The 13,386-nt window shown below is 37.9% G+C and overlaps 1 protein-coding gene across 2 annotated transcripts in view; it reads left to right on the top strand.

Moving 5' to 3' along the window:
- The window catches only part of BMP5 (bone morphogenetic protein 5), a 90,278-nt gene extending 83,329 nt beyond the window's left edge, over window positions 1-6,949 (top strand). For both annotated transcript variants that reach the window (XM_019520552.1, XM_019520553.1), the window contains 2 exons: window positions 1,787-1,897; window positions 5,952-6,949. In XM_019520552.1, the coding sequence (XP_019376097.1) occupies window positions 1,787-1,897; window positions 5,952-6,101 (261 nt within the window). In that variant the 3' untranslated portion in view covers window positions 6,102-6,949. The remainder of the gene's footprint in view (window positions 1-1,786; window positions 1,898-5,951) is intronic.
- The last annotated feature ends 6,437 nt before the right edge of the window (window positions 6,950-13,386 follow it).

Consider the following 13,386-nt stretch of genomic DNA (forward strand, 5'->3'; position numbering starts at 1 on the left):
TCCAGCCCCTCCAGAAGCTCCCTAACTAAATCCTCACTCACTCTAGGCCCAGGTGAGCCTCCCCCGGGGCCCAAAGGGGGCCCAGCAGGGAGGTGGCAGTTCTGGTCCTTACTGAGGAAGACAGAGGCAAAGAAGTTATTAAATATGTTGGCTTTGTCGTCTGGCGTGACAACCAGATTCCCCATCTTGTCCTGCAAGGGCCCCACATTTCCTGGGGCCTTCTTTCTACTCCCTATGTACTTAAAAAAGGACTTCTTGTTGTCCTTAATCTGGGAAACCAGCCCCTGTTCCATCTCTGTCATAATGACAGCTGTGAACAGGATATTGTGGGGTTTTACTCTTAGAGATACCGGGGAACACAGGATGGTCCATGCTATCCAGCTGCAACCCCTTTTTCCAGATAAGTGGCATTGATATATTCCAAAATGAACTCAACCTGCCTGATTGTGAAATGTAGCCATGAAGGCAACAAAGCCCAGAAAAGCCTCAATTTTACCTTTATCAGAGGAAAAGAAAGCTGATTAGAGGGACATCTTTATTTTCAGGAATAATGATTAGGTCATTCCCAACCAATGAAAGCTGTTTTACTCTGTGTTCAGGTAGCAGAGATGGTGTAGCAGGCACTTGCCCAACCACCTCTGTTTTCTATGGTTTCCTGCATAGTTTGTATGTAGATTATAGGGCATCTGCAGGACTAGAACTCCCTGCTTACTCTACAGAGTTAAAGTGTAACTCCCTCAGTGGTCTCTCAAGAACTCTACATTTTCTATTTTAGCTACTCATATTGCCTTATAAAGTAGTGTAATATCTTATATTTTATGTATTTACCCTCACAATCCTTCAGTGAGGCAAGGAAGAGATTCTGCGGCACAGAAAGGATAAATGGCTTTCTTAGATCATACAACTATCTGTTGCAGGTCAGAGACTTGAATTCAGATTTCCCTATCTCAAGCCCTAACCACTTCACCATTCTTTTTACTAGGCAAAGTTTCCCAAGTACCTTCAATTCTCTAGGTTTTTCTACACATAGATAGAATCTGGCCCATAGTTTTGTAAGGCATTCTGAAAGTCTTGGCAATGTAATATGCCATAATCTTTCTTAATGTGAACACTTAACCAAGTAAAACTGTTCAGAATTAGATCAGTGAAACTAAAACTGAATCTGGCTAAAGTGAAAATAGGGTTAACCTCAATAATCTGTGCTTAATACTCTGTCCCCAAACCACCATCACCTCTGCCAGCCTAAGGGAGAATAACTAAACCAATATAATACTTTTCATTCTCTGTGAATAATTCTCAGATGCTTTCTGGTTCAGTAAAGGCATCCAAAATGGTTTATCCTGTGATATCCCTAATGTGCATGGTCACATGCAGTTTCAGTGACCATAAATATTTTTAGTTTCATGCAAATCATAGCATCAATGATATTGGGTATGGTGGAGAGTGGTGCATTTTGCATATTTACACTCAACCAGAAAGTGTAACCAGAATTTGAAGGAGGAAACATGTTTTAAAGGCTTGTTTGTACATACAGTTCCCTGAATTCCCTCAGAGTTTGGTTACCCAGAATATTCAATATATAATTCTAGATTTAACATAATTTTTATTTTTGTTTTCTAGGAAAGGAGATTAGGACTATTTCTGAAAATATATGTATACCTTATTTTAAGGTTCATTTTTTTCCTGGACCATATGATACACAGACCCAATTTTGGTTGATACATATTTGAATTAGAAAGGATTAAGTGCTTTTTCATCTACTTCATCTCTCTCCTCTCTCTCTCAGGATTGGATTATTGCTCCAGAGGGTTATGCTGCCTTTTATTGTGATGGAGAATGTTCTTTCCCCCTCAATGCCCACATGAATGCTACCAACCATGCCATTGTTCAGACTTTGGTATGTCTATGTCTATGTTATATCATTTTTTGAGCACATAGAATCCTTGTGCAATGACTGCATCTTCTTCTTTGTTTATAAGTATTAGGTTTGGATTATTTTTGTTTAAATTACAACCCATTACAAAGACATGCTTCAATGATTGCAATGGCAAGTAGATGAAATGTCCAGAATGCCCAGTATGATAGGTTTACATTCCATTTAAAATACAATAATACATGAAAATACTGTCATAGCAAGAAGCAAAAGAGTATTCCCACCCAATTTCCAAGTATTTTATACAACTTTTGACCTCCTTATTAACATGAATACATTATATTAGTGTACAGTGACTGTTTTCAGCTGTTATCAGAAAAATGCTTAAAATGTCTTATTTCCCCTTCCTCCCATTCAACCTTGGTGAGCCCCAGCCAAAACTTCACTGATCTTGTATCCTCCATCCTGACAGTCAATTGAGCAAGAACTGAAACACAGGGAGGGAGGGAAGAAGAAGGGAAGAAGACACAGGTTAGAAATAAGCAAGAGGTGTGGTGTAAAAGAAGTGAAAGTGTGGTATTACTTGGCAAGGAATATACCAATGTGTTTATGATGCTGAAGATAATCATATATCTGCAATGAATAACTGAAGAGAATTAGGTCAATAACCATTTATCGTTATGTAAACATTGCCCAGAAAACCTACCAAAGCCAACGAGACCTTAGGTAAAATATCTCTTATATAATCATGTATCATATAAGATACAGCCATACAAGGCTCCTTTCTTTTGGGCATTTAATTTTTTCAAGTATCTACCAGACTTACTTTGTAGAATCTTTTTTCAGATTTCTTTATTTAAAATCAGATGCTTTAATTTTCCCTCTTTTTTGTGGCCTTTTGGGAACTGTATACCCCTCTGCCTGTTCTACACATGCATCCCATTGTGTAGCCAAAAGTCCATGCGCCTAATGGAATTTTAACTGCACATAAATTAGTTGGGATAACAGTAGCTGAAAGCTTTCTGCTTTTAATTTTACAAAATCTAGAATTACTCAAGGTGAGCATATGGGGATGGTTTGGGAAATAGTTATTCATGCACCCCACCCAAACACAAATGTAATCAATCCCCACCCATGGTGATTACATCATTTTGAAAAGGTCTCCTCTTTGGGTTGGGAAGTGCTTTTTCCTCAGTACCTCTTCAAATTTACCTGCCTTTTTTTAAAGAAGCACGGGGGAAGCCTTTGTTCCACCACTTGTTTTTTCCTGGAAAATAGATCTAAGTTGTCTACAACAGTAAAAACTTTCCCAAATAAAATAATTTGAATAGATGTATCTTTTTTACTGAAGTCAGTGAGTAAATGGATACACTCCCACTGATTTCTGGGAAACCAGAGGTAGGCTGATGCAGAAGGATTTTGAAAATCTCAACCTATTTCCATATGCTAGTATCACATTTATTAGAGACTGTTAAAATTTTATCAGCACTTCATGGAGTGCAGGTGTGTTTGGATCTAAGGATTTGTTTTGGCAGAATGATCATGTGACCTGACTGAGATCACAGATAGAGTCAGTGTTAGAACCAGGATTCAGCTTCAGGAGCTCCCATGTGACTTAATCCACCACATCCAGCTGCTCCTCATATCACTGAGCTGTCAACTTGATCCTGTGACCCAGACTGGTCAGAATCTATAAAAGCTGTTTAGAAGAGGAGCAGTCTCACTGGCAAATATCCAGGACACAGCTTATGGAGGCCCTAGCATCTTAGCTATCAGCAATAGCACATCTCCTAAAAAGTAATGGAAATGTCAGCTACATGATTAAAGGGCTCTAGGCATGGGTCTGAGGAGGGAATGAGGGGAGACAGAGAATTTTTGTGCATAGTTTATATGTGTAAACCTTTCCTCATTATAGAGAGAGTTGGAAATTGAACTTTGTAAAAACTGAATGTATCCCTGACAAATATATATGGTTCCTAAAACAGGAGAGCTCATGGGTGTGGGGTTAGTAGAATCCAGAGGATTATGCAGAGTGAAAATCTGCTTAGAAGAGGAAAAATCTCTCTTTTGTCAATATTTTGCTTTCATTTGTTAAGCAATTTTGAAATGTATGTGTTTAAGCCCTTCCTAAACTGCTACTTCAGGATTTATTATTGCTTATTTAAAAAAATCTTCTCAGGGTAACAGTTATATAAAATTTGTTTCCTGATTGACTGTTCTCTGCTATTTGGCAAAGACTACAGGCTTATATCACTGCTAGGCAGATGGCTATAACAGATTTAGAAAGACTTAACATACAAATGAAACCTATTACTGTTGAAGTCTTCACCCATGCCTCAATAATCTCTTGCCCTTTCTATTATAATTCCCTTCTTTCTGGCCTCCCCAGTCATCAGCCCTTTAGCTTGTGCAAAATATTACTTCCAACCTTCTTTCAAGTACAAAGAACTTGTTTTCCCCATTCTCAGATATTTCCACTAGATCTGTGTTAGTGCTGGGATACTGTTCCAAACTGCTTTCTTTCTGTTTAACCTCCTGTTGACCTACTCCAGCCTAACTCATAGAAAGCATTATCCATCTATCCCTACATCTTGCATGCATTTCATGACTTGACTCTGCTCCTTCTAAAATCAGTGAAAAAACTGCTCTGGGCTTTAATGAGAGCAGAATTAGGACCATAATTAGCAAGATAATATGGTAAAGATGCTGAAGAAGAATCGTGTTCTTAGTCCCTTTTCAGAATCAAGACGCTCTGGCCAGGTACAGACATTACACATAAGCTGGTATAGGTGCTCAGAAACCAGTTAATACCTGTAACTGAACAAAGTTCAATGCATGTAGACTGCTTTAAAAATGGTAGAACCTGGTCTAAGATACACCTGGATCAATGTGGTGTCAGACTTAAATGATTTACGTTAGACTGGTCTATCAAACCTCTGTACTAGGTCCCCTAGTGACTCAAGTTGGGTTGCAGTCCACTGGCATCCCAGGTGCATTTGCAGTCCCCTCTTCCTCTGGCCCCTTGCACAGAAGTGTGCTGGAACTTGGCTCATGTTCAGCTGCTCCTGCGAAAAACTTAGCTGGCCCTGCCTCCTGGGTGGTCACAGAGCTAAGGCAGCAAAGCCTCTGTCCCCAGCCCCACATCCTGCCTGTGACAGGGGAGGCAGGATGGATGGGGGAGTGGAGGCCCCTGGTGCAGCCCCCTCACCCCCCAGCTGTGCTAGTTTGGGTCGGGGGAAGGGGCTGGGGCAGAGGCCTCTGCTCCTGCCCCTGCTGCCGCTGACACCTGGCTGTTGGCAGGGGGGGCAGGGCTGGGGAGAAGGGCCACGCTGGCCAACCAGGTGTGGCCAGCTGCTTGGCTGCTCAGTTGGCTTTGGCATTTCCCAACAGCCTGCTGGGCGGTGTGCAGAAGCACCCCCAGCCTTCTGGCTTTGGCCAGTACAGGCAGTTTGCAAGCTTCCTGCCCCCATCAAAGGGCAAACATCTGTTCTGTTCACTTCTGACCTAACCTCAGGTGCTTAGAGTAAAGCGCAAAACTTAGATTGCTTCACCTCAGGGTTTTTGAATGTCTGTGCTTAGCCTGTGTGTGAGAACCTTCACTTCCATGGCATTTGCTGCCTGAAATAAATTTCATATGTTCTTCCTTTATCAAGGCTTTGATTCAAGAAAGCATCCCTTTCAGGAAAGTACTTTAGCATGTGCTTAAGTCCTACTGAAGTCAGGGACTTAAGCACGTGGTTCAAGGTTAAGCATGCAAGTGCTGTCCTGAGTAGAGATGGCATTACCCATATGTTTAAGTGCTTCCTGAGTCTAACTCCAACTCTTTTCAAATATCATATGAAAAGCAAATTTGTCTCTTGGCTGATCCTCCTAACTTATCTCTCCATCTCCTGTTATTGCATGGCTCTCACTGCACTTTTGAAATCAGTGGAGCATTCTTGGAGGTAAGCATTGTATGAAAATAGCTATAACTAAAACTTTAAAATGCTGATAGTTTAGAGAGAGATATTTTGCATGGATTTTGGCACAGCACCTTTCTATTTGATATATGAGCTGCTTGTTTTTTCTTATTTTTCAGGTTCATCTGATGTTTCCTGATCATGTACCCAAGCCATGCTGTGCACCTACAAAACTGAATGCAATCTCAGTGCTTTACTTTGATGACAGTTCTAACGTTATTTTGAAAAAATACAGAAATATGGTGGTTCGTTCATGTGGCTGCCACTAGAATGAAAAAAAAAATCAAAACCAGAGTTTATTCAGAATTATAATAAAGTCAGAATACCATCCTTGCTGCTGAAAAGCCAGCCCTAAACTTATTCAATTTCATGTCATCTCTCATTTAAATGTACAGTTTAATGTATATAGTAGCTTTTATTTATTTAAAGGTATATAGTTTCTTTTGTATGAGCAAAATTTCAAAACAGTTTATTTTATGAGTCACCTTACTTATGCAGTAGAACTTCCAAAGCATATTTTCAATTGATCATGCTGGGATCTATTTCATTCCATTGCAATGTTTTAAGGGAAAACCTTTGTGTAGTGTTTTTTTTAAAGTTAGAAACTCCAGAACTCTTGTGACTGTTTTATATTGTTAAAGGAAATTGAATACATTTGGTTAAGTTGTGCCAATGAAAACTATGGTGGGATATTTATTTAGAAAAGTCACAGAGAAAAAAGAAACCAAATAGAATGCTTGACTAAACATAATTTTTATTATAGAAGTTCTGCTCTATTAGATAAAGTGAAATGTTGAACAGTGTTTGAATAAACAAATGGTAGATAGAACATAGGAACTGGAAGACTGCATATAATTGTTATAACTATTTTCTTTAACAAAATCAGTGCAACTGGACGAGCATGTTACTTCTTGGCTTGCAGGCTGTAATTTTGCAAAAGGCTCAAAGCTTCAGGAGTTCTGTGGATAGCCTTTATCTATAACTTTCCAAGTCAACAGTAGAAAAAGCTGAAGTATAACCTTCTTACCTCAAAGACATCATGTTGACCTATTATATGTAACACAACAGATATTTTCTTACTTAACAATGGCACAAAATAAAGAAACGTGAGTCACCCAACAATACAGGTAAGAGTCACTGTATGTGTAAGATGTAAAGGAGAATAGTCATGAAGGAATTGGTTCTTTTTAGCTCCCCTTTCTTGCTGAGTTTACTAATTTGGTGCCCTGAGAGACATTTAGAAAGATAGAAAGCATACTGATGTCCTACATCAGCTGAGGCCAAAAACATATCCATTCATCTAGGCTAGCAACTGACATTACACATAAACCAGTTTAAGTCATCAGAAACGGGTTTAAACCTGTAGCAGAACAAATGTTTAGTGCACATAAACTGGGTTGAAAATGGCTGAAACCAGTTTGAGATAAACCTGGTTGAATGTAGTATCATATGTAATTGATTTGGCTCAAACTGGTTTATGCGATGTCTGTCCAAAACCCCTGCTGGTTTAAGTTAAATCAGAAACCCCCAGCATCCAGGCACGCTCTCTGGGCTTGGTGGAGCTCTCTGCTCCCCAGCAGGGCTGGCCCCTTCCCTCTGCTCCCTGGCTGGAGCTCTGGTAGAGACTTGCAGGCACAGCAGTGTCTGCCTGGCTTCCTTCTGCTCTCCCGCTCCCCTCACCACTCCCTGCTAAGCAGAGATCCCCTGTCCCTTCTGCCATACACAAACACCTCAGCATTAGCTAGCAGACCACATGCTGGCTACAGTCCATGCTGTGGCAGACAGCAGTGTCAGCTTAGGGCTTTTTGGAGTTAATAAGCAGCTCAGCTGGTAATCTCCCTCCCTTCCTTTGTTTAAGAAGAACTTGAAATAATGATAGAGGCTCTTTATTTTCTGATGGGGTGATAAATGCTGATAACAGAGCTTATAAATGCTCTGTTGTCAAGGGGTGGGGCGCTCTCCCTAATCCTGCTGAGGCTTGGCCATGCCCCCTCAGCTCAGCTCTGTGAAGGGAAGGGAAAGTAAGGCTGCTGTAGTGCCCCCCAGCTTCTAGCCTGAGCCACTGCAGGCATGTGCCTGCGTGTCTGGGATGTATGTGAAATTACAAAGTGATTTAGCCTGGCCATTTAGGTAAACTGACTTGCAAAGATTGAATCAATTCAGGCTCAGGTTTTTTGAATGTTTGTCTCCCTAGCCCTAGTAATTTATCTTTGCTAATGGCCTCAGATGTTTCATAGGAAGTTGAATGAAGCCCCTGTTGCCATTAGGCCATTGTGGGATAGTTTTTCTTCCTGATATGATTTCTACTACAGTAGATCCCCAATTTATGCGAGTATTGCATTCCGGGAGAATTTTGTGTAAGTTGAATTCATGTAAGTCGGGACGACTTTCCCCATAGGAAATAATAGAATAGTGAGAGGTTGCATACCCCAGAAATACCTTAGTTGTAGCTTTTTTTCCCCTTTTCTTGGTGGAATCGCCTGTAGGAGGCGCATATAGTGTCTCACTTATGCATCTTCAGATGCCGCTACCACAATGGCAGCACAATGGAAGCACAGCTCTGTTTGACTCTGCCTGCAAATGTTGCAATGCATTTGCATATATATGCATATATATGCAAATCTTGCACATCTCGAGGGGCATTTTCCAGTCCAGACACTATTAAAAATCAAGTAAACATGAGACACGCGTAAGTCGGATTCGTGTAAATCAGGGGTCTACTGTAGTTAGAGAGTAGTTTAAAACCCAAAGGTATGAGATTTAACAGGTGTTCCTAATTTGTTTAGAGTGAACTATTGTAACTGGTATATTCTTGCTACTTATATAACTATGAAGTCCGTTTTTGAACCTTGCTTACTTTTTGCATGCAACATCCTGTAACAGTTTCACAATTACACATTGTATGATATTTTTTTTCCATTTATAGTTTTTGAAATTACCACCTTTTCATTTTATTAACGTGTCATTTTTTAGTGTTATAAGATAGGGACAATAGAAACTACTAATCTGCCTTCTTGACACCATTCATTATTTTATAGGCTTTATCATGAATCAGCTCAATAGAAAAACTGCTATATTAAAAAAGTTCTTAGAGTGTTATTTAAATTACTAGGAAACATCCAGTTCATACCATATTATGTCTGTTCAAGTAAATCCAGTTTTGCTGTGGTTATTTAACACATAGTCCACAGAACAAGTGATTATGTGTGTGCGTGTGTGTGTGTGCATTTTTGTTTTTTTGTCTTCCTTCCTTCCTGCCTTCCTGCTTTTCTTCCTTTCTTTCCACAAATTAATTTATTTTATCTTACTGTTGGAAAATTTCCTTAAGTTTTTTGTTAAATGTCCATTTACTTTTTGAAAAACTGAAAGGTTTTTTTCATTCAGATATTTCCTCAAATCATTACATGTCAATTATTATTTTATATTTAATTTGCTTCCATACCTATGCCTAATTATAATGTACATATAATAATGTATATTCATGAAATTTCTCCAGTAAATTACTGTTTGGGCCATTAGATAATTGCACTTAAATTGCAAAAGTAATTCCTTCAGAAAAATTTTGGGTTTGTTTATGGATGAGGTAAATGATTATGTTGTTTTAAATCCAATTTATTCTAAATAGAATTTGATGGAAACTGAATTTTGGGTACATTAAGTAATATATTTTGAATAATGGTGTACCATTTTAAGAACAAGAAACTGAATATTATATTATTCTTTAAAATTTGCTGTTGGAATATATTTCTATATTTGAAGATATAATAAACTTGTAATACTAGTTTATTATCTCATGGTTTTTGATTCTGAGCCACAGAGTAATAGAATATTAAATTTGTGTTTTTATAAAGCCAGAAAGAAAAAGAATGTGACAATGTGGATAGCCTTTGCTGTATTTCACATCTTTTACTAGAGACATTTGTTGCAAAATTTTTTTCTCTTTATTACTTTAAAGGCATAATATTTAGCAGAACCATATGCAGTGTATATTCAGGTTATACAGCTCTCTATTAACTATTAAAACTTGGGTCAGAAAAAGGAAGGATGAAACAAAATGTTCCAGAAATTTCTTAAAAGATGTTAGTGTCTTGCAGTGAAGGAACAGTTGACAAACAATATTTTCATATGTGCCAAAAAAGTATACACGTCCCTTTGTGTTTTAAAACACCTTCTTCCTATAGTAGCTAATATAACACTTCTCACATTTCTGTAAGTTTTAAAGGTATTTATGTAACATTTTTTGTAAGAAAATCACTAAGATTATTTTATTCCTATTTGGGATTCAGAAGGGAGCTTTATCAAGTTTTAATAACCTGAAGCTTTCTTCATCTTTACAGACTAGGGTTTAGGAGGGAAAGGGGATCTGTTAGCACTGGCTATCCAATATCTCAAAGATCTAAACACAAAAAGAGTAAAAAGTACTATATTTCTACCAAATCAATTTCTTTTTTATCAGTCAGATCCTCTTTATATTAATCATAAAGCTAATATTACATCCAGCTAATAATACAACTGTATGCATAATTAAGGGACTTCAGTTTATTTCTAGAAGACCTGTACTTTTATTTCTTAGCTGCATCACCCTGTGTAAATTGAGATTATATTCCAGTGTTGCACCATTTTGTAAAAATCAAATCCATATAAAACAGAATATTGACTGAAAACAAGAACTACATAACGATACATTAATAAATGGATGTTGCGATGGATGACACCAACCAATATGATAATTTTTCAGCCTCTACTGAACGTCTAGTGGTAAATACTATTCCTGAAGAAGACTGGTTATCTAATCATGTTCTCAAAATAATTGTTTCTGCAGTTGCCTCTTTGGATGCTGAAGCTGATTTCCCATCTTCAGCCTGTGTTTGCTGTACCTCCTCTACTTTACTACTAGTTCCTAGGTAGCCACTGTCCATGTGCCAACTCTGTCAGATAGCTAAAATATCTGTAGGAAACAACCATTGTGTCCTTTGGCTTTGCTTGAATGTCTTTTTCTTCTTTTGCAGAATTGTCCCATATTGTGGCTATATAAGGTACATTATTTAATAACTTTTATAAAACCCCCAACCAAATTTGGGGGTCATGTTAAGTGCTGTATAACTATATCATACAATGGCAATCCCTAAATTATGCTACACTGGTGCTAACATACAATTGCTACTTTTGTAGGCTGTTAGCTGCTTTTTATTTGTAATCTCACATGTCTAACTTGAAGTAGGCCTAATTGTAGTATTCCCTGTCAATATTTCTTCTATTCTTTTTCCTGGCACCTAATTCTTGGAATACTAACTTAGGTCAATAAGTTTTGATGCAGACAAAGATGATTTTAGTTTTTTACCCATAGGTCTCTGTGCTGATGATCCCAACATGTTTTTAAACATTCATCCTGAATAGTCATTCATTCTAAATGTGATTCCCCTGAAGCCAGAGCCATTTAAATGTAGTTTTTTCCAATCTGTAGTGACTTTTCTGTTCTCACATTCAACTGTGCATAGTAAAAAAATTGTCAAGTGGTGCTTGAATTACAAATGAACCATTTGAGAATTACAAAGTAGCATCTGTTACTGGCTCCTCTGCAGTCACATGACCTGCAAATTCTGATAAAACATGTGTTATTTCTTACTCAACATCTTGTGCAAGAGTTTCATTTAAAATGTAAGAGTATTAAGACATATTCTTCCCATTTTAAATAAAATAGGTCAGCATCAGCCTAGGGCCAAAGGTAATTAGGAATGCCATGTGAATTGGATAGTTGTTTTGATTCTCTTTCTTGTCTTATTAGAGATTATGCAGTTGGATACTTTTGATGACAGGATGTATTACTAGCCAACTAGACACTTTGAGCTCTATTTCTCCACTTTTTAATAATCAGGTAGGCTTAATAATTGTAATCCTTATCTAATGCTTTACCTCTGTAGATCTCAGAATGCTTTATGAAAATGTTATCTTAATGTTATGGATAGGAAAAAACAGATCTTGAGAAGTGAAGTAATGTGCCATGTGTCAACTTGCAAGCCTCTGGCAATCTAAGAAATAAGACCATGTCTCCTGTCCAAGTGTAGGGCTGTATTCATTAAGCAAAATAACCCCGTATTTATATATGTATTTCAAGCTCCCCTTCCTGCAGCTTCTAAGACTTATTAATTATAGGCACTCTTAAAACTTATCTAGACAAGCATTTCATGCTTCCTGTGCAATTTTTAAAAATCTAGGATCGCTCTCACTTCTGCTTTTTCCTCATGTTTGACAGAAGGCTTAATAGCGAGTTAAGGAAACCTGTGAGAGGGGATCTTGGGGACAGATGTTGGCTAGAGGTTGCATGTCAGCACATTTCCTATGGAATTCCCTCAATGGAGAATGAAAGTGAAGCTGGGCTGAACCAGCTGTGAAGTCTTAGGGGCTCTGCACAGTGTATCTTGCTCTTCTGTGAAAACAAACTGATCCTGAAGCTGAGAACTGTTGATTGGTCTGCTGAGGTGCAAATGCTCCAAGGAGAAAACAGAGGGGATCCTAGTGCAGTCTTCTATGCCTTCAACCTCTTTATGTTAATGGCAAATGTGGGCCCAAAAATGAGGAGTTTTGCTACTCAATTTCACAGAGATTGAAAATGGGACAAGATCAGGTAGAGAAACATAGTATTTATATTGAAATACAACACACTGATCCACTTTAATAGCTTCCAGATATTTATATCTGCTATCTTTATCAACAGTGCCCACATCATATATATATACACAGGAAAACACATTCCTTTCTTTTGGGCCAACTACACTTCTATCAATTTAATTCATTTTAAAAATCAGTTGTTCTCCTTTAACCTCTGGAAGTGCTTTTCTTCCTAGCCTTCTCTGTGTTTTATCTGTTTTATTATTCATACCTAACAACTCCCGCAGGAAATGCTCTTGCCTAGACTGTGTTTCAGGAACAGAAGAAAAACAGGGCCTGCCAAGTCAGTTACTTGTTTAAGTAGGATGTTCATCTTAAATAAGTCTGTTTTCTTACTTTTCCTTTTCCCTTTGGACATATTTGGGAAGCATCTTGGTTCATCATCTATGTACAAGATCTTCAGGGTAAAAATTACAACAGAATGCAAGCCATTCCAGGATCTGAATGATACTAAAGCTTTTAGCAACGAGATGAAAATAAGAAAGTGAATGGATAGCATCTTCATACAAACAACCTGGAAATACAGAATCATAGCAGAGCATAGATTACACTCAGCATCTTAACTAAAACAATAAGATTCCTAGTTTTGGACTAAGTTTTGAATTTAGTTTTGCCTTGTCACTGAAACTGTTCACAGTTTATTCAATATAGTTGAAGAGAAGTATCATTATTAATCTAATAAACTAATCAAAATGAAAAGGATTGTTAATAGATAAAGCTTCAAAATATTGCATTACTTTGGATGGAAAGGGTCTGGTATTTTTTTTTGGCTGCAAAGCCACAGAAAGTCCATCAATGTTCATGATGGTACTCCTGATTTATTCTAGAATGACTGAGATAAGAATTTGGTCTGCAACATTCCTGGAGTATGTTTCTTCTTCATTT

The sequence above is a fragment of the Gavialis gangeticus genome, unplaced genomic scaffold (assembly GCF_001723915.1).
Source record: "Gavialis gangeticus isolate Ggan-Ray unplaced genomic scaffold, GavGan_comp1, whole genome shotgun sequence".
NCBI classification, from domain to species: Eukaryota; Metazoa; Chordata; order Crocodylia; family Gavialidae; genus Gavialis; species Gavialis gangeticus.